Source organism: Poecilia reticulata, linkage group LG16, assembly GCF_000633615.1.
Source record: "Poecilia reticulata strain Guanapo linkage group LG16, Guppy_female_1.0+MT, whole genome shotgun sequence".
NCBI classification, from domain to species: domain Eukaryota; kingdom Metazoa; phylum Chordata; class Actinopteri; order Cyprinodontiformes; family Poeciliidae; genus Poecilia; species Poecilia reticulata.
The window spans coordinates 6,776,916-6,795,584 of record NC_024346.1 but is presented as its reverse complement, the minus strand read 5'-3'; the positions used below and the strand labels follow the sequence as shown (position 1 = coordinate 6,795,584).

Here is an 18,669-nt window from a genome sequence, read left to right as displayed (position 1 = left end):
AGCATTTTCACAGCAAGTTTTCAAACTTCTCCTGCACCACAATTTAGAGATTTAAAACAATTCAAATCAGCCAAAAGCAGGTTCAATTCACTATTATTATATAATTTATTACAGTTATTCATATTTTTGAAAGTCTCCTGCAGGGATGAGGCAAACTGAAATATAACTCAACTTAATGCTGAAATATCTAATGAAATTTCTTTTGCACACCTTAAACGACTGACTGGAAAATCACTAACAGATAAATTCCCCACTTTCAATAATGTTGTTTAACATAAAATATAGGACTATTAATAAATCAGAGTAATCAGGAATCATAAACATTCATTCAAACAATCTGTGTAAATAAAATCCCAGCTCAATTTAAATGCTTAGACACAACATGTAAGGAAAATTACAAATAAAGTGCATGAAAATATCTGGTTTTATCTGTAAGTAACGTTTTCAGAAGAAATCAGGCATTTTCCAAACACCTCATTGAAATACAAGCCTTCAGTGTGTTTCAGCAGGAAGCTCCCACCTGTCCCGGCTGCTGGCCCGGCATGGCCGCCCTCACGTTGATGGTGGTTCCCCGGGTCCCGAAGGCCGGCGGGGGCATGCCGGCGGCGAAGGGGGGCCGAGAGAACACCACCCTGGCCTGGGGCTGTTGGGGTCCGGCCTGGGAGGGCGGAGGGGGGGCAGTGGGGGTGGTGGTGGGCGTGTTGGGCCCAGTGGTGGTGGCTGAGGAGGTGGGGGTGGAGCTAGGGGGCGTGTGCTGCGGAGGGACGGGCTGGCCGGTGGCTGCAGCGGTCGCAGCGCTGGTCGCCACAGCAGCTGCGTACTGGCTGATCTGCTGCATGAGGTTCCGCATGAAGTCTGGCGGGAGGCCCCCTGCAGGGTGGAGGCCGGAATGACAGCGTTACAGAGTTACTTCTGCTGTAATTAAACACCTGATTTCTGTAAACACTCTGCTGCTTTTTAATGTTGAGTAAAAGTTCCCACCCAGCAGCGCCACCTGGCTCTGTTTCTGGTAACTACACTGCATTTCAGGTTGTGTTTCCCCAGCGAGGGAAACGGAGAACAGTTCTAATCTATTCTGATTAAAACAATTATATGCAAAAAGACTAATAATTCAGCAACTAACAAACTTATAAGCAGAATATAAAAATATAAGAAACTGTGTAACAAAAATAAAGATACACAATGAATGTTTAAAAAAATAATTTTGCTTAAAAAAACAGAAATTAATACAAACAAAATAGTTACAAATAATTGACAAAAACTAAACACAGCATACAACATTGTTAGACAGGAAATGTGTGGAGAAATTTAATAAATGTTTTAAAAATAAAATGAAAAAACCTGATTTTTTAAATTTGAAAAACAAAACTATACAAAATTGATGAAAATTTGATGCATTAAAAAAGTAAAATGACATTTAAAAAATTACTTATTGATTTTAACCAAAAGACAAAAAGATATATTTTTAAAAAATAAATAAAAACATATTAAAATAACTAACTTCATAAGTAATTATTTAAAACACAATAATATAAAAATCAGGTCAACATTACCTGCTTGTCCAGGCATCTGCTGTCCAGCTGCTGCAGCAGCGTTTGCTGCAGCGCCTGCAAGAGAAACATGAAAATAAAATCTCTGCCGTTTCTCTGTGACTCGTTTCTGCTGAGCAAACAGCGACAGCAGCAGAGGACGGAGGCAGACGGCCTCATCTGCTGCCGAGCAGCGACACACACACACACACACACACACACACACACACACACACACACACACACACACATCGCAGAGCTTCAATCAGTGGCGGGGAGGGGACAACACACCGTCCGCGTTCATCTGCATCATGACCACCGGGACTGCCTGGTGGCTGATCCTGATGACCCGGGAGCCACCCTGTCCCTGTCCCTGTCCCTGTCCAGCCTGCTGATTGGCCGTGGTAGTCTGTGAGGGGGAGGTCTGTCCCTGACCTGCCTGCTCCGGCTGGCCGCTGGGCTGGGTGGGCGGAGCTTGTCCCTCAGTGCTGTTGGCTGCAACAGTCACTGTGGCTCCCAGGTTCATCTGTGGAGAGAGGTCAGAGGTCAGCGCGGCTCAGGGCTGCCGGCGGGGACGGGCGCGGCGCCGCCTACTTGCACTGGGATGTGATGGTGCACGGCTCCGGGGAGGCTGACGGGGCTGCTGTAGTGGGAGAAGGGGCGGACCACGTGGAGGTGGCGGGGAACCGGGCTCATGAGGTTCAGCCGCAGGTCGCTCAGGGCAACCAGGGCGTTGCCCAGCAAACGCAGACACTCGCAGATCTGCACCAGAGTCCTCTGGTCGTCCTCTCTCTCCTGCAGGAAAAACACAACAAACAGGCTCCAGCCATTTTAACCTCTGCTGCCCGACACTTCAGAGGTCATCAGTGGAAGATTTCTGTTCCACTAAAACATGAAACGCATCATAAATCACCTCATACATAAAATACTGACGCATCGAGCTTACAAAATATGTTTTAGTTGAAATTAAACTTTATACTTTCTGAATATCTTTCACATAATGTCCTGGTTTAAGCGATGGCTGAATAGATTCATCATGATGAATCGATTATTGAAACTAATGTAGTAATCAATTAATGGTTAACTGGAGGATCCAGACTAAAAAATGCCAGTTACTGAAAGAACACACTCAGAGCAGTAATTAATTTAAAACTATAGAATTATTAACATTCATATTAACAAGATTAATCTGTTGAATCCAGCCAGAACTTCTCTATTGTAAAAAAATTAAATCTCCTAATAAGCACCTTTTACATCTAATTATTAATCAGCCCTGCAGCGTTTTGATGTTCATCCTGAATATACAGAAAAGTTTCACTGAAACAGAAAACAGAGGAGCTGCCCGTCAACAACGCAAAAGGTTTTACTTCTTCAACAATAAGCTACGTTTTTATGATAATTGATTATCATTAAAGACCCAAAACATAAATAAAGTTTACCTTGGAAGCTTATTAAATGAAAAAACATTCCTGACTTGTGGCCTGGGACCAAACAAAATCATGTCAAGGGCCACAAATGGCCCCTGGGCCACACTTTGGACACCCCTGCTCTAAAGTTAATACATTAATATTGATTTCTTCATGCTGTGCCGGTTGTAACTTTGCATTTATGCAGAGGAATCTTTTGCCCCGTACTGTATTGTTGTTGTATTCTGCGGCGGTGGCCGTCTCCAGGATGCTGTGCGCTCGCTGCATGAACGGCTGCAGCCGCTCCTCCACCCGCCGCAGCTCAGACAGCATCTCCGCCAGCTCCGCCGGGCTGGGGTGGCTGCAGCAGGGACAAAGAAACCACAGCAAGCATTTCAACATCCAGGATCCATGACAATGATCAGGCTTTGCTTCTACTTCTGGAAGCAGGACTGAATGTTTTACTGCACTTGTCACTGAGAAACTGAAGCAAACCAGAGGAGATCCCTCCGTTCTGATCCGTTTGTCAGAATTTCCAGATTATCTGGACCTAATCTCCATGTTGGAGGTGAACAACTCGTCCCCACCTCGGACCCGGCTGTGGGGTCGGCCCCTCAGACTGGGCGGAGGAGGACGGCGGGGGCGTAGTCGGGGGTGGAGAGGTGTCCATGGGCTGGGCGGAGGGAGACGGAGTGGAGGTGGTGGAGGAGGAGGAGGGAGGCGGGGGAGCAGCAGCAGCAGCTGCTGCAGCAGAAGACGTTTCGGTTTGGGAGGATGAGTCAGTGGTCCGACCCTGAAACAGAAACCAGACATGAGTGAAGTTGCTCTTCCCACGACTTCCACAAGTTAAATGACTTCAGTACCAAATGTCTGTAGAGATGAAAATCCTTCACTGTCTTCCATTTGCTGCTGATTTTTAGGGTCACGATTCGATTCAGAAACAATTTTTCTGTTCAAACGGTCTAAATATGCTGTTTAAATTATGTGACTGTGTAAACAACAGACATACCATTTAAGTGCCTTTTAAAATTGATTTTTGAGCAGAATTTATTTTTTTTCTGTACCTCTAAATGTTTGTGGAGCAAAAGTTCTCGTTTGTGCGGCTGTCAGTTTAAAGAGATTAAAAATGTTCCTGTAAGTCACCAAAGGTCAACCAAAGGTCAACCACCACCACACTTTCACGAGTTCAGGAGCATTTGGTGTCAATCAACTGCTACAAATATTTTAGCTGCACAAAAGTAGGGAGTCACATTAACTTTGATTTTGTAAAAGTGGATTGGCTGGTTGACCTTTAATGACCTCTGTAAACATATTAATATCTTTAAACTGGTAGCTGCAAAAACAAAATATTTTTTGCAAGCAGTCAGTTGCTGCGTGACCTCTGGATGACCTCTCACCTCCATCCTGTTGATGACGTCCTGGATGTCTCGCAGCAGGTTCTCGGCCAGCACCAGCCTCAGCCTGGGCTCGCTCTGGACCGGCTGGTCCATGTCGATGTGAACGTTCACCGAGCCGTTGCTCTGCAACAGCAGCAGCAGCTTCAGTCAGAGGGACGCTGCACACCGACAGGTTACAGGAAACTGAGCGGGTCGTGGCGCTTACCCCGGTGCTGGTGGTGACCCTGGCGTTCCGGGCGTTCTCCCCCATTCCCGACACCATCTGCTGCACCGTCATCTGCTTAAAGGGGAAAACGCAGAGCGTTGGGAGCGCTGGACAGCAAACCTGCAGCTGCTCATCTAATCAGACTTTAAATATTAAAGGTTTTCCTGAAATTAAACATCCCTGAGTTTAAATATGATGCAACATTCTACCTTTTCCCTAACTAAGCGATATTAAACATTTTGTTTTTTGCAAAATATACGATTTCTCAGGGCAGCTGATGTTCAGATGAATGAATGTATGAACTGAGCCACATATAACTTCACTATGTGTGATTGTTTGGAAGGAGGAAGCAGAGAAGATGGACAAAAAGCTTTGATAAAAAATCCAAATGAAGAAATAAGTTTTATTGTTTTTCTCAAACATTCAATTCATCTAGATAGAAAATGAAGGGAACCCAAATCTGATGCAAGTTTTACTGTTTATGTTTTATTTTACCAGAACAAGCTGCGGCTGGTTGATTCAAACAGAAACTTAAAGCCATCAATCTATCTACCAATAAAATACTTCAATATAAAATGAAATCTACAAACATTATCTGATTATGACGTCTGTTAAATATGTTTCAGAGAATTCACAAATAAACTGGAAAAGTGAAGTTTTCCCTTCTCATATTTAATGAAGTGCAGCATTATCATTATATCCACTGAGGTTTTCCTTTTAGCCGTCGGTCAGCAGTAAAATAACATGACTGTTATTAATGAACAGCCATGTTTATGTCAATGTTCTCTATGCTCATTTTGAAGTATTGCTGATGGAAACAGCAAAATCTGAAACATTTCTACAATGAAAAGAGTTGGTGGCTACAGGCTAAATCATGGAAGCATTTGCAGAATAAATCCTGACGTAGCGAAAGCTGCCATCCACTGGAGGCTCTGTGCCTTACCAGAGGCACAAAACGTCCAGCTTGGGGGTGAAGGACTCGCTAGGTTTCCCTGAGTTGGGCGATCCGTGTTAGTTTGTAGCATTAACATTTTTATAGACAAACATCTGTTGCTAGAGTGTTATCATTTCAAGCTCTTATATATCAAAATGTCTCATTTATCAGCAGTTTTGTTCAGTTTAAACGTCTTCAGGAAGGAAACTCCCAGTGGAAACGCTCTTTGACCCACAGAAGACTTTTCCTCACTTTCTCATGCCTGTTATTTAATTTGCAAGAACAGAAATGTTGCTTGAACCTGTTGAAACTGAAAACTGAAGTGAGTCACGTTCCTTCTCGTTTGTCTGGAAATGATGAACTCCTGACTATAAAACCCTTTTCCGTCTCTGGTGGTTCCAGTGTTTTCTACCTGAGAGCTGCAGCTTCCCACCAGATCTTAATCTGCCTCATAATCTGGTCTTTTCCATTTCCCTTCTCTGGAAAATCTGCCTAAAGCAACTTGGAACCACCGGATGAAGACGAGCCGGTGATTGTGGCTGTTTTTTCTCTGGTTGTGGCCTCCCAATGGAAAACCCCACTACCCACTTGTTTAGATGTTGATGTAAATTTTCATTATCAGTTTCTATCTGCAGCTTTCCCACAAACAATTTGACATTAACGCCCACTTCACGCTGAGATCAGCACATTCTGCAGCATGGGAATCTGTGTGGCAGCCGTCGGTCTGCACACAGGTAGGCAGAACTAAAAGGTGTGATCCACGCACTCATCTGTACTGAACTTCATTTTATCAACTCATTTAAAGCAGAATGTGTGTTAAAAGATTCCCTCATTGCATAACTGATTTAAGGACCCATGACTGTTTTCTTTCTGATTTTTTGTCAGGATGTGGGACAATAAGTAGAATCCAACACTCTGGAGACATCCGGACTGTCTTCAAAACGTTAACATTTTGAAGCAAATGTGGACACAGTGACTTAAAAACAGTCAATTATGAAGTGAGAGAATCTGTATAAACATGAACAGGAGGAATCCATCTTGTTCCACCAACCAGACGCCGGCGCAGACTAACCTGGATCTGCTGGGGGTCCATGATGTTGACGGGGAGGTTGAAGGTTCCTAGCATAACGTAGCTGTTAGCATTGCGGTCGTGCGGCACTTGGGACGTCCCCTGGGAGGATGAGGACGGGCCGCTGTCTGCTGAGGTTCCTGCAGACCCCGGACCGCCCTGGGATGGTGGAGGGGGGGCCCGTTCCACCAGGTGGATCACCTTTCCACCCACATCTGGGAAAAAACCCAAAAAATACCTCAGCTTCCATACAGAGAGGAAGAAAACCATTACAAACAACTAAATATTCTGTTACTTGAATTAATTATTACAGTTTCTCTAAAAATACAGCAGAACACACAAAAAAAACTTGACTCACTGTAGTCTGCGAGCGTCCGTTCATCCTGCAGCACTCTGCCCTGGTAGATGAGCCTTTGTTTGTCCACAGGAATGCCCACCGAAGGGGCGATGTGCTCCTTAAACTCTCTCACTGTCAGCTACACGCAGTGGGACAAACAAATGAGCGAAGGCTGACAGGAAACAGAAATGTGGAGCAGAAACTGAGCTTCTACCTGAGAGCCGACAGTGTAGGTTCTGCTCTGGGAGTCTAGTGTTTTCACCGTCACTTCTATGTCTGAAGTTTGTTCCTCCATGATGTTCCTGCAGAAAACATGGTTGGAAAAGACACTCCTGAAACATCAAAGTCAATAATAATGCTGATATTTCTTAAAGTACAGTTGATAAAACTCCGTTTTTTTTTTACTAGACACCATGTTGGATGGAGGCCATGAAGAACCAGTTCAAGGCAAAAAGCGATTCAACATAGAACTATATCACCAATATATCTTCATTTAAATGCAAAGGACACAATGGAATGAAAAAACTACATGGTAATATAATCACAAGTGTCATGAACTTGCATTTTACATGCAAATATTATATTTAGCCAGATGAAGCGAGTTTCTCTCACACATGTTGTCCAAAAATGCTGAAGGCCCCAGAGTGATGAGAAAGAGAGAATAAAGAGATATTCATATAGCCACTGATAGCCAGCACAGAATTTATAAATAAACATTTTCAAACACCATGCAGCCCAGACAATAAAAATAACTCTCACATGCAGACAAAACTATCCTGTAATAGTAATGTTCAGTGCAGATTAACGGTCAACCAGCCTGCAGGGGGACGGCATCACTTAACCTGCTGCTCACATCATCTGTTGAAAATTCCTTCATTTTTTCATTTCCCCATATATATCACATGACTAGAAAAAATCTGAATGTCAGTTTATTCCAATATGCTGCAGCTTCAATAGAACCCAATAAAGTCCCCAATAAATGTTTCATTTTAAATCTGAATAAATTATAAAACATCATGACTAGCAGACTAACATGAGTCATCCAGTCCCTGATCAACTCAACGCTCCAGAGTCAACCTATGATCAGTACATCTGAAATTAAAAACATTTTGTGAGATTAACAACCAATAATTTCTGTTAACCTGATAAAAAGCACATGCACAGGGAGCCTAAAATACAAGTGTAGAGCTTAATGTGAACACAGTCAAATGTTTGGGCTGCGAGGTTAGAAACCAACCAAAGTATGTCTCCATTAGAAAGCTGCAAAGCATCACACTTCAAATCTACGATTGTTTTTATTAACCAACAACAGAAGCGCAGAGAATAATCCTCCTTCAGTTGCTGACACACAACTGTGAGACACTCAGTCATTATCGTTTTCATGATATTCAAATCCCTCTGCGTGGAAATTCAGGAGCAAAGCTGTTCTTTAAAATAACTCCAGTCCTCCACTGTCCTGCAGTTTTTAGATGTGCTACAGGTACGAAACCCTGGAATCAAACGGCTTCATTACCTCCTCCTGGTGTAGATGGTTCTCCAGAACCTTGCTAACGACCTAATTATTCTGTTCAGGTGCTGCAGCAGAGGCTCATCTAAAAGTTGCAGGACCGTGGCCCTCAGGACTGGAGTTTGGCACCTATGAGTTAAACTACAGCATATTTAATAGATGTACAAGCAAAAAATTTAAGTTGAATGTTTTTCATAACATTTCTTTTTATGAAAAGTTGCTGTAAGTAAAACCAGTTTTGTTGTCAGAGTTAAACAAAGCAGACAAAAACAAAAGCTGACTTGCATTTCACATGACGACAAAATTACACAGCGTGTTTGAATAATTTATCTTGTAAATAAACATAAACATGTTTTATTGTTACATATCCCTTTAACAGAGCAGGACATCATTGTTGAATGTAAGAGTCATGACTTGATGTGAATAAACCATCCACCCATCCATCCATCCATCCATTTTCTTGCACCCTTTTTCCCTCAGTGGGGTCGGGRGGGGTGCTGGTGCCCATCTCCAGCCAACGCTTCGGGCGAGAGGCGGGGTCACCCTGGACAGGTCGCCAGTCTGTCGCAGGGCAACACAGAGACACACAGGACAAACAACCATGCACACACACACTCACACCTAGGGGCAATTTGGAGAGGCCAATTAACCTGACAGTCATGTTTTTGGACTGTGGGAGGAAACCGGAGTACCCGGAGAAAACCCACCATGCACAGGGAGAACATGCAAACTCCATGCAGAAAGACCCCAGGCCGGGAATCGAACCCAGAACCTTCTTGCTGCAAGGCTGTGCAGCCATGTGAATAAACCACATTTTCATAAAACTTCTACATATTTTCTATCACAACAACGCCTCCATCACTCCCAGTTTTATCATCTTAAACCCTACAACCAGCTGTGGGCGTTCATTCAGCTGACATAAGCACTATTATGTGAATGTTATATTATGATTGCAGTTTCATTTACTGTAAGCTAAAAAATAGAAAGTGTGGGACATGGAACTGAAGGAGGCTCCAGGTCATGTTATGGAAACAAATTACATAATCATTCTGTGTTGTCTAATTAAACTGTGTGCTGTTGTGTGCACAATTACCTATACAAGTCAATATCCATCTAATTAAGTTTGACCAAACATAAATAATAATTGAAAGCTTTAAATCTTATGAGTGTGTTTAAGGAAAATGATTTGCTTTGGCAGCGGGTCTCTTCCAAAGGTTTAGCGCTGGTTAAACACCGACATCCTGCTGCTGACACTAAATTAAATCAGTACAATGTTTCATGTTAACTTTTACTCTAAAATATGCCATAATCAAAAATAACTCCAGTCCTGCATTTAATTGTGGGTTTTAAAGAGCTAAGACGTAACAAAGACTATCCAGCTGGGTTTATATAGCTAACTGGAAGCACGGCTATGCTAAGCTAATGATAAGTAGCTAAACGTCACAACGAACAGAGACAGTAACCGTTCATTTCCACGGATGTTACGTTCTTACCTATTAATCACTCTACCCTCTCACTATATCCGGTGTTATCTGGTTGTTTTCACCGGAGAACGAACCGCTTCCCGGTGGGTCGCAGCTCCGGTGTTTGCTTGAAGCTAAGAGGCTAACGAGGAAGTGACGTAAGGGGGCAATCGGAAGTGTTCTACGGAGAGAAGAAAAGATGGCGAACTTGGTGGAGGCGACGAGCCAGAAGCACTTTGAGGAGTCTCTCGCCAAGGCTGGAAAATGCCTCACCGTGGTACACTTCCACGCTGCGTGGGCCCCCCAGTGCGGCCAAATGAACGAAGTAATGGCGGAGCTGGCCAAGGAACACACCGGCACCAAGTTCGTGAAACTGGAGGCAGAGGCGGTCCCGGAGGTGTCGGAGAAGTATGAGATTTCCTCGGTGCCCACTTTCCTGTTTTTCAAGGCCGGGGAGCAGGTGGACCGGCTGGACGGGGCTCACGCTGCGGAGCTCACCAAGAAGGTCCAGCGGCTGGCGGTGAGCGGGAGCCCGGCTGGAGCTGCGGAGGTGCCCGACCTGAACGAGCGTCTGAAGAAGCTAATCAATGCGGGGCCCTGCATGCTGTTCATGAAGGGGTCCCCGCAGGAGCCCCGCTGCGGGTTCAGCCGGCAGATCGTGGGGCTCCTGAAGGAGCACAACATCCAGTTCAGCAGCTTCGACATCCTTTCCGACGAAGAGGTCCGACAGGGATTGAAGACCTTCTCCAACTGGCCCACCTACCCGCAGCTGTACGTCAACGGGGAGCTGGTGGGCGGACTGGACATCGTGAAGGAGCTGGCCGAGTCCGGGGAGCTGGAGAACACCTGCCCGAAGGCCGTCAGCCTGGAGCAGCGCCTGAAGTCCGCCATCAACCAGAGTCCGGTCATGCTGTTCATGAAGGGCAACAAGGAGGCGGCCAGATGCGGCTTCAGCCGGCAGATCCTGGAGATCTTAAACGGAGCCGGGGTGGATTATGACACCTTTGATATTCTGCAGGATGAGGAGGTCCGGCAGGGCCTGAAGACCTACTCTAACTGGCCCACATACCCGCAGCTGTACGTGAAGGGCGAGCTGATTGGAGGCCTGGACATAGTCAAGGAGCTGAAGGAAAGTGGGGAGCTGGTGCCGGTTCTGAAGGGGGAGTCATAGGTGGATGTCCTCCACCGTCCTCCATCCTTCAGACAGGGAACAAGAAGCTTCTGCAAGGGCCCCAAACAGTGGCTCCTCAGGGGCCTCCAGAGCAAAGATCAACAAGAACTTTCAGATCGTAGCAGTTTGGTAGATTCTGTTTGCAGAAACGGAAGAACGTGTTTGTTTCTTAAGAAAACTCATGCAAACAGTGGAGACTCTTGAAAATACATCTTTAAAATGTTTAAGAAGTAGGAATATATGTGTGATAATGGCATAAAATCCTGTAATTTGGCCCCTCATCTGATTCTTGGGAAGATTCTGATAAAAGCTTGTTTTGGTTTGAACTTTAAGGTTCTTGAGGTTCTTCAGATTGTTCCTCTTTAATGTTTTTCACATCTTCATCCTTGGAAAATGTTTCATAAACAGCTTTTCATCCATTTCTTTCAGACTTCTGGAAATCCCATTTCCTGTCTTTGTCATTCTTCCTTAATTAAAAACAATGATTAAAAGATTTAAATGAACATAAAGGTGTTTGCTTCTGTTGTCTAAAGATTACTGAACATTTATTAACTGAATCGCCCTGTTTTCCTCTTGAATAGGACAAACCTGCTTAGCTGCATCATGAATCCTGTTGAACTGGTGGACATGATGCTATTCAAGCGGCAGCAGAGCCAAGCTCACTTTATTTATATGCATTTTGAAAACACACCTGACCAAAGTGCTGAACAGATTACACTGAAAATCCACAGAATCTGAACATATTTGCAGTTTTACGGGCCGGTGACCTGATGAGCATAGATGTAGAAGATAAGATGCTGCGTTGGCTTGTCCCATAGACATTAACATTACGTTTAGATTGTCACCATTTCTTTGATTTGCTATTTATTTGGTTAACACAAATAAATAGGAAGTGAACACTGGAGATCAGGACATTAAGAGAAGAATCTGAAGCATTTATTAAACCTGTTAAATATCTGAAACAAACCATTTGAGTATCATAAATATGATATAAAACCACATAAACATCAGCAGTTTGTCTTAATGTCTACATTCTTCAATGCAGCTGCTGATTGTTTGGCCATAGAAGCCATTGAACGGGTGTACCTAATAAAATGGCCGTTCAACATTTATTTGGAGAAGATTAATGCACACTAAATACATCTGCATATTAATACTATATTAATATTTAGATGATAGCCTTTCTTCTATTTATTCATGTAACTAATAACCAGGTTGTCTAAACTTTTTTTTTTTTTTCAAAATCTTCAATTAAAAAAAAACTTGCAGGCCAAAAAAAAAAAAAAAACACATTTAAAAAAACTAAAATCACAGAAAAAAATATAAGGATTTTTTTGACAGTCCAACAAAAACTAAGCATCAATGAAACAAATAGATTTTTTTAAATTAGAAAAGTGTGAATCAAAGCTTCAAAAAAGGTTTCACGTTTTGATTATTAAGAAATAAATCCAGTTTTCTAAAACTCCTTGACTTGATTAAAGGTAGCTGAGAAATATGTAGTTTATTATCAGCAATAAAAACAGGAATTAGATCCCCATTAATTTAAAAATCCTTTTTCTGTGTTTGGCTATGTGTTAATAAAGTGCTTAAAGCTGATCTGAGTGCATCAAAGTCCACTGGATGGATGTGTTTCTATTTAGCATTAAATTACAGGAAAATCAGGAAACTTGGTCATTAAAATACTTTGTATTGTGCCAAACATTTTTGAAATAATATTTCAATTTGTGGATAATTATTTTGTCTCTACCCGCATCTGAGGGGCCACATTTGCATCACTATAACCGTTAGTGGCCCCCGCGCCACACTTTGACCCTCCTGATCTGAGGTGAGTCAGGAAATGGTCTGGCTGACCCTCCAGGTAAAAATATGTTTATCGCCCCCTTGTGGAAGCAGGAGTTATTGCAGTAACTCCTGCACGATCTGCGCTTCCCTCCTTGTTTAACAGTTTCCAGTGATCTGATGCAGGCATATACATTTTATTATTCACATTTATCATTATTTTTTACTTGGTACCAGCAGTCTAATGGTTAGACAGTTATAATTTAAGCAATAAGCACTGAATTTATTTTGGATTAACCATAAAAACAATTCAGCACAATGGTAAAACTTCAGTGTGATGTCTATTTTAAATTGGCATGAAGATATGCAAATCAGGTATTAATAAAACAAAAAGGTATCTTTTACATTTCCAGAGCATGGACTGACCTTTTGTATGTCAAGAGTTTCCATGAGGGGTTTTATTGGTTCTCATGCAAATCAGTTCACACAACACAGCTCCTGGAAATGACGACTATGTAACCAAGGCTATGACTAAAACAGCCAGAAATGAGAAGTATTTAGGTTTTCTGCTGTGGTCAGTGAGACTTTAAGAGGCAAAACAACAAATACTTCCAAGCTGAAGAACAAAAAGCAGAAAAATGTAGAATTTACTCTTTTTTTCAACTGAAGAGGAATAAATGGTTAGTCTACGTCTAAGAGGAAATAAGCCAAACTGACCAGAAAACCAAAAGGCCACGAGAACCACATAACACATCCAATCCTCACCCTGGCTGGGAAAATGGCTGCTCCTTCAGCTTCATGCTCTGCTGCTGAGGGAGCATGCAGCCACATGTTGGTTTGTTTACCCACACAGTATGTTAAAGTGATCTTTTCAGAGAGCATTGTGCAATTACAAGGTGATGAAATCCTGACTGACCCAAAGCAGTGAAGCACCCAGAAGGTTTGCTAAAGGGATGACATGCCAGAGTTCATGCAAACCTCCAGGTGTCCCAGTGCAGCGCCCGTCTCTGCTGACGTTCACTCACCAGCTCGACAGAAGCTCCAGTAACCTCCAGATGCCACTCATCATTTACAAGCTCATTTACGATCACACATCTAGTCCAAGATGGTTTCAGGATCTACTTATTTAAAAATAAATATTTATTTAAAAGTAAATAAATCAAAATTAAACACCCCTTAGTAATTCTGATCCATGAGATATATTTCATTTTATTTTTTTGTGGCTATGATAAGAAAAGAACGTGGAAAATAAAGACTGCTCCAAAAGTTATTTCATTTATTTACTTTTTATTTTATATTTATGAATTAAATACATTATATGTAGATTATGTGTATATTGCTCTGGTTTCTAAAAATAATGTATTTAAATCTTTTGTTTATTATTTTTTAAATATTTTAATTTCTTTTAGAATGCTTTAAATAAATTAAAGGGGAAATTTGAGAAAACGAATAACTGTAATCCTGTCCCCCAAAAAACAGCTTTTAAAATGTTTATTTATGTAGTGAGTGAGTTAGTTAGTTATTTAATTAGTTAGTTGTGAACTGTTCTTTCTAAAAATACGCCCTGCTCCCTGAAGTGCATGCTGCAGCACAGTTAATAATTCTGTTGACATTCTGGTTCTGACTGTTTTCCTTTAAACTGCCTCCGATACGGAAGCTGAGGTTGAAGCTAAACGTTCTCTAATTATCTGCTTCTTTTTGATGATATTTAGACATTACCACATCCTCCCACATGGAGCTGATTCACTCAGGAAGTTTGTTTTTTAAAAGTGGGTTTTCAAATATTCAACTCTTTGAAAAAATGAAAGTTTGATTCACTTTATACTATGAACGAGTTCATCTAAAAACCACATTTGTTTGCATCAAAGGATGCTGAAACCTCATGTTCAGCCCCAGATGATTGTTGTTGACGGCAGCACCGCTGCAGAGCAGTAGCTAATAATTCACCCACACCCACTCTGTTTAATTTAGCAACATTGCATAAAGTCAGACGTGTCCTTGGAGTTCACAGACATTTGTACATACTGATTTAATTTGCAGTCATGTTCAATGACGTTTGGCGATATCTTTTGTATTTTCATGCTTTTGTTCAGCAGATTTTTGCTCCCTGTAAGAATCGAGAGCAGCTGGCTGTGAACTCGCTCGACCTGCACCAGGTGAGACTCAAAATGTTTGCTTTCTGTCAGTAAAACAGTAAATGGACCCTTGAAGGACGGATAACCATCCCTCATGTGGTTTACTGGTGCTTTTGCTGAGATGTGTTGCCTCAAAAGGAAACTTTCCACCTCCTCCTCTGCTCTTTCCACAAGTGGTCTTTGCTGCAAGTCGTGGGTTTCTTCTATCTTTAATAATCTTCTTCTCGTATTTGCCGCTCCCCTCCTCCACACCACACCGTCTCTCTCCCTGTGTGTGTTTCAGTTTGCGGGGAAATGGTTCTTCAAGGCGGCCGTCAGTCCCCGGGACTCAGACATCTTCAGGTTCAAGATGTTTGACAACATCGTCTTCACCCTGGAGGACACGTCCAACACCACTCTGGTCATGACTGGAAACATGCGGATGTGAGAAGTCAAGCTGCCCTGCTACACACACACGCACACAMACACACACACACACACACACGCGCGCGTGCACACACACACACACACACGTGTGACGTTCTGTTTGTGATTCAAACTCACTGATTTGATCCCGGCTCGTCCTTTTCCGCTGCAGCAGCTCCAGTTCTTCTGGAAGGATTTCCACAAGGCTTAGGAGAGTTGATGGGAGTTTTTGATCACATTTGTGAGGTCAGACACTGATGTTGGATGAGACTCACCATTGTAATTCGTCCCATAGGAGTTCTGTCAGGTAGAGGTCAGCCCAGTCCGTTTCTTCTGCTCCAGACTGTCCTGTTCATGGCTGATGTTTTGTGCATTGAGGTCATGTTAGCATAGCTAGAGGACAAACTGCTTTTCACTTCTGCACTCGACGCTCCGCATGGCTTTTGTTGACTGGCAGCTCGTATACAGCACCTCAGCTACAGAAACCCATTTTTAGAATCTCTGCACCGTTCTTGACCCAATCTGAAGGACATATGAAGTTCTGCAACTACTAACTGCAGAATGCTCAGACCTCTGACCTCTGACCCCTGACCCCCACTCTGTGTACCAATGCTTGCATTTTAATATATCTCTAACAGTTCACTGTACATGACTATGGCTGCAGTTAGTGAATATTTTCAGAATCAATTATTCTGATGAGTAATAAGGTAAAAAAAAAAAAGTTCCATCTGCAGATGTTTAATTTAATCATATGCAAACATTCAGTTCCTTTTTCAAATAGGAAAATAAACATTTTATTGTCTAAAATGCAATAACTGTATTGATTTAGTCAATGCCTGATCATTTGTAGCACATGCCAAATGCTCAGAGCTCTCTGATTGGCTCTAATCAATACTGTGTTCAGTTGATCAATTTCTGGATTAACCCATTAATAACTGGATAGTAAAAGGTGCTTAATGGGAATCAGCTCATATATGCACCGGATTTCTTTATTGATCAGCATTTAACTGCGTAATCCAGCACTTACTGACATTTATGATCTTCTGCCAGACGGTTGAACTCAAACCCTGTAAAGAGCCGTTGAACTTCCAGTTTTTGCTTCCAGCCTGTCTTTGGACGTTGAACCCAAACACACGTTGGTCTAAAATACCAAGATAAGCTCCAATGTTTGTCAAGCTGCTTTTTAGTGAAGGTTGATTAGCCTTTTGCATTTAAAATCTGTAGGTAACTGCATCTATAAAAATCAGCAACAGAGGACGTCGCTGTTCAAAAGTTCAAAAAGGGAACTAAAGATTTTGTGCCTGTGAATTTGTGTCACAGCTTCATTGAAACCAAAGTTATTCAAGGCAAATAAACCAGCTTAGTTTGTCAATTAAAGCTAGAAAAGGGAATCTGACAGCAGGAAAAGTAAAAACGATTTTGTTGAAAAATGAAACTATTACTTCTCTCCTGTATCTCTCAATAGGCCAGTTTTGGTTTTATTTTTTGTTTTTGTAGGGGAGACGACTGCATAAAGCGGAACTGGACGTATCATGTGCAGCCGGGGAGAGATGACCTGGTGCTGGAAGGTCAGCGCAGCTTTCACTATCGACACAGAGAGGGGAGACGGATCAGGATTTAAAACGGGTGGTGGTGTGTTTATGTCTGTGAACAAATCGAGAAAAGGGGAAAAAATAAAGAAGAAAACACCTGACATCAAAGATGTGATTCTCTAGAACTATATTGTGAGCTGCTGGGGAAATCCCGGCCCTGGTTTTGGTTTTCAAGCCGGTGGAAATGTGACATTCTTGGGAATGTGTTCAGCTTGCCACATTGCACCAAACATTAGAACCACTTTCTCATCACATGGAGTTCCCCAGGGCACTGTTTCGGGTTAACTGTTTTTTTATTTTTCTTAAATTATCATCCAAACTCATCTTTCTTCACTCTAATCACAATAGTTAGGAACTCTTTTCCCTCCACATAATAAACCTAGATAATATCATAAACTGCCTTCTGCTGCATGTGCTGTCAGCTGCTTCAGATTCGTTAAAAGATCTCGATTATTTACAGTCAAGGTCTAATAACACCACTGTGCACCGTTTTAAATGTTTCTGCTGCAGAATAAGACTTTAACAGTTGTTGAATGGTTGCACAGCAGCAGTGAAGAAGGGAGGAGGAATATGATTGCATTGAGTCCTCTGGACTTGATAAAGTGATATACAAGAACAGGCAATGTACCATTTCCAGTCAGTAATTCAGAATATTTCCAGGATTTCCACAGATTTTGCCAGTGATTAATGAAGAGATTGTAAAAACCTGAGCTGCCTGAAACAACCTGTGCACCTCGTCTGGTTTACTGAACGTCATTGTTTTCAATTGTTTTCTCAGCAGAGAAAATGTGGCTCATTTTTAAAATATTTTCTTTTTAAACGTATCTGGTGAACAACTGACAGAATTTTATTAAAAAATGGTAAATCATAATAATGTTTTCTGTTCACTTTAAGGAACAAACTAAAATCTTTCTCACCACCATAAATTATTAATGAGAAAAATCATTAAATGGACACAACAAAAATTATACTTGAACTTCATGATTTCCTCCATTACTTATTAAAAAACAAGAAACTCTTCGTATATTCAGCTTGCCTGCGTGAGAAGTGACCCAGAAAGCAGAAATAGAGTGGATCCGCCTCTGAGCCTTATCTGTGTTTTACTGGTGTGTGTCGGTTCTGATCCAGGGAGGCCACAGCGCCGTAATCTGCTCTGGAGCGGCATGTGGGCCAACTGCCGAGACTGCATCGTTTTCCAGGAACTAGAGCCTCCACTGAAAGAGACCGACTCTGAGGATTCCCTCAACAGATTCCTGTTGTACAGTAAGGAGTAACTGACCCGACATCACGTCACATCCAGCCTTTCATCAAACAACAAACTGCAAATAATTCACCTTTCTTTTTTATTTTTTACATCTGTTATATTTATATTCTGCTGGTCAGATTATTGTGTTATAAATAATTTAGTTAGCTGTAGGGATGCAATTCATCAATTTGTGATTAATTGTTTATTAGATGAAAATTAATTCCAAATAATGTTCGCTTATAGAGTCTAAGCCTTAGACCTTCCTGTAGTGTTGTAGTTTGGACACCAAACAGAAGAGGGCGCCACTGGTCATCTTTAAGCGAGTTAGTAGATAGATAAACAAAGATGGTGGGGCCATATATATATATATATATATATATAAAAATAAAAAAATTCCCTTCTGTTTCATCCTCTGAGCTCTGTCCTCTACCAGAGGCCTGGGAGCTTGAGGGTTCTCCTCCAGTATCTTGGCTGTGCCTAGAACTGCACATTTC

The 18,669-nt window shown here is 42.1% G+C and overlaps 3 protein-coding genes across 7 annotated transcripts in view; 2 read left to right on the top strand and 1 right to left on the bottom strand.

Moving 5' to 3' along the window:
• Nucleotides 1–13,907, bottom strand: part of bag6 (BCL2 associated athanogene 6) — a 26,011-nt gene extending 12,104 nt beyond the window's left edge. The window contains exons 1-12 of one of the 5 annotated variants that reach the window (XM_008431043.2): nucleotides 13,823–13,907; nucleotides 7,092–7,179; nucleotides 6,899–7,016; nucleotides 6,544–6,755; nucleotides 4,538–4,612; nucleotides 4,333–4,455; nucleotides 3,523–3,728; nucleotides 3,164–3,296; nucleotides 2,124–2,324; nucleotides 1,821–2,055; nucleotides 1,554–1,607; nucleotides 521–870 (exon numbers count right to left, since the gene is read on the bottom strand). In XM_008431043.2, the coding sequence (XP_008429265.1) occupies nucleotides 521–870; nucleotides 1,554–1,607; nucleotides 1,821–2,055; nucleotides 2,124–2,324; nucleotides 3,164–3,296; nucleotides 3,523–3,728; nucleotides 4,333–4,455; nucleotides 4,538–4,612; nucleotides 6,544–6,755; nucleotides 6,899–7,016; nucleotides 7,092–7,179; nucleotides 13,823–13,866 (1,839 nt within the window). In that variant the 5' untranslated portion in view covers nucleotides 13,867–13,907. Of the gene's footprint in view, nucleotides 1–520; nucleotides 871–1,553; nucleotides 1,608–1,820; nucleotides 2,056–2,123; nucleotides 2,325–3,163; nucleotides 3,297–3,522; nucleotides 3,729–4,332; nucleotides 4,456–4,537; nucleotides 4,613–6,543; nucleotides 6,756–6,898; nucleotides 7,017–7,091; nucleotides 7,180–9,877; nucleotides 9,967–13,822 lie in introns of those variants that run through there. The other 4 variants (XM_008431046.2, XM_008431044.2, XM_008431042.2 and 1 more) reach the window with 4 other exon arrangements.
• glrx3 (glutaredoxin 3) lies at nucleotides 10,024–11,519 on the top strand. Its single transcript, XM_008431047.2, has one exon. The coding sequence runs from the start codon at nucleotides 10,047–10,049 to the stop codon at nucleotides 11,016–11,018; it is 972 nt and encodes a 323-aa protein (XP_008429269.1). The 5' UTR covers nucleotides 10,024–10,046; the 3' UTR covers nucleotides 11,019–11,519.
• An 823-nt stretch (nucleotides 13,908–14,730) lies between the features above and the next one.
• Nucleotides 14,731–18,669, top strand: part of apom (apolipoprotein M) — a 6,375-nt gene continuing 2,436 nt past the window's right edge. The window contains exons 1-4 of the mRNA XM_008431040.1: nucleotides 14,731–14,953; nucleotides 15,216–15,355; nucleotides 16,835–16,905; nucleotides 18,058–18,192. Coding sequence (XP_008429262.1) covers nucleotides 14,840–14,953; nucleotides 15,216–15,355; nucleotides 16,835–16,905; nucleotides 18,058–18,192 — 460 coding nt within the window. The 5' untranslated portion in view covers nucleotides 14,731–14,839. The remainder of the gene's footprint in view (nucleotides 14,954–15,215; nucleotides 15,356–16,834; nucleotides 16,906–18,057; nucleotides 18,193–18,669) is intronic.

What these genes read in the sequence shown, in the direction of transcription:
- glrx3 (XM_008431047.2), top strand. Translation starts at nt 10,047, where the DNA reads ATGGCGAACTTGGTGGAGGCGACGAGCCAGAAGCACTTTGAGGAGTCT.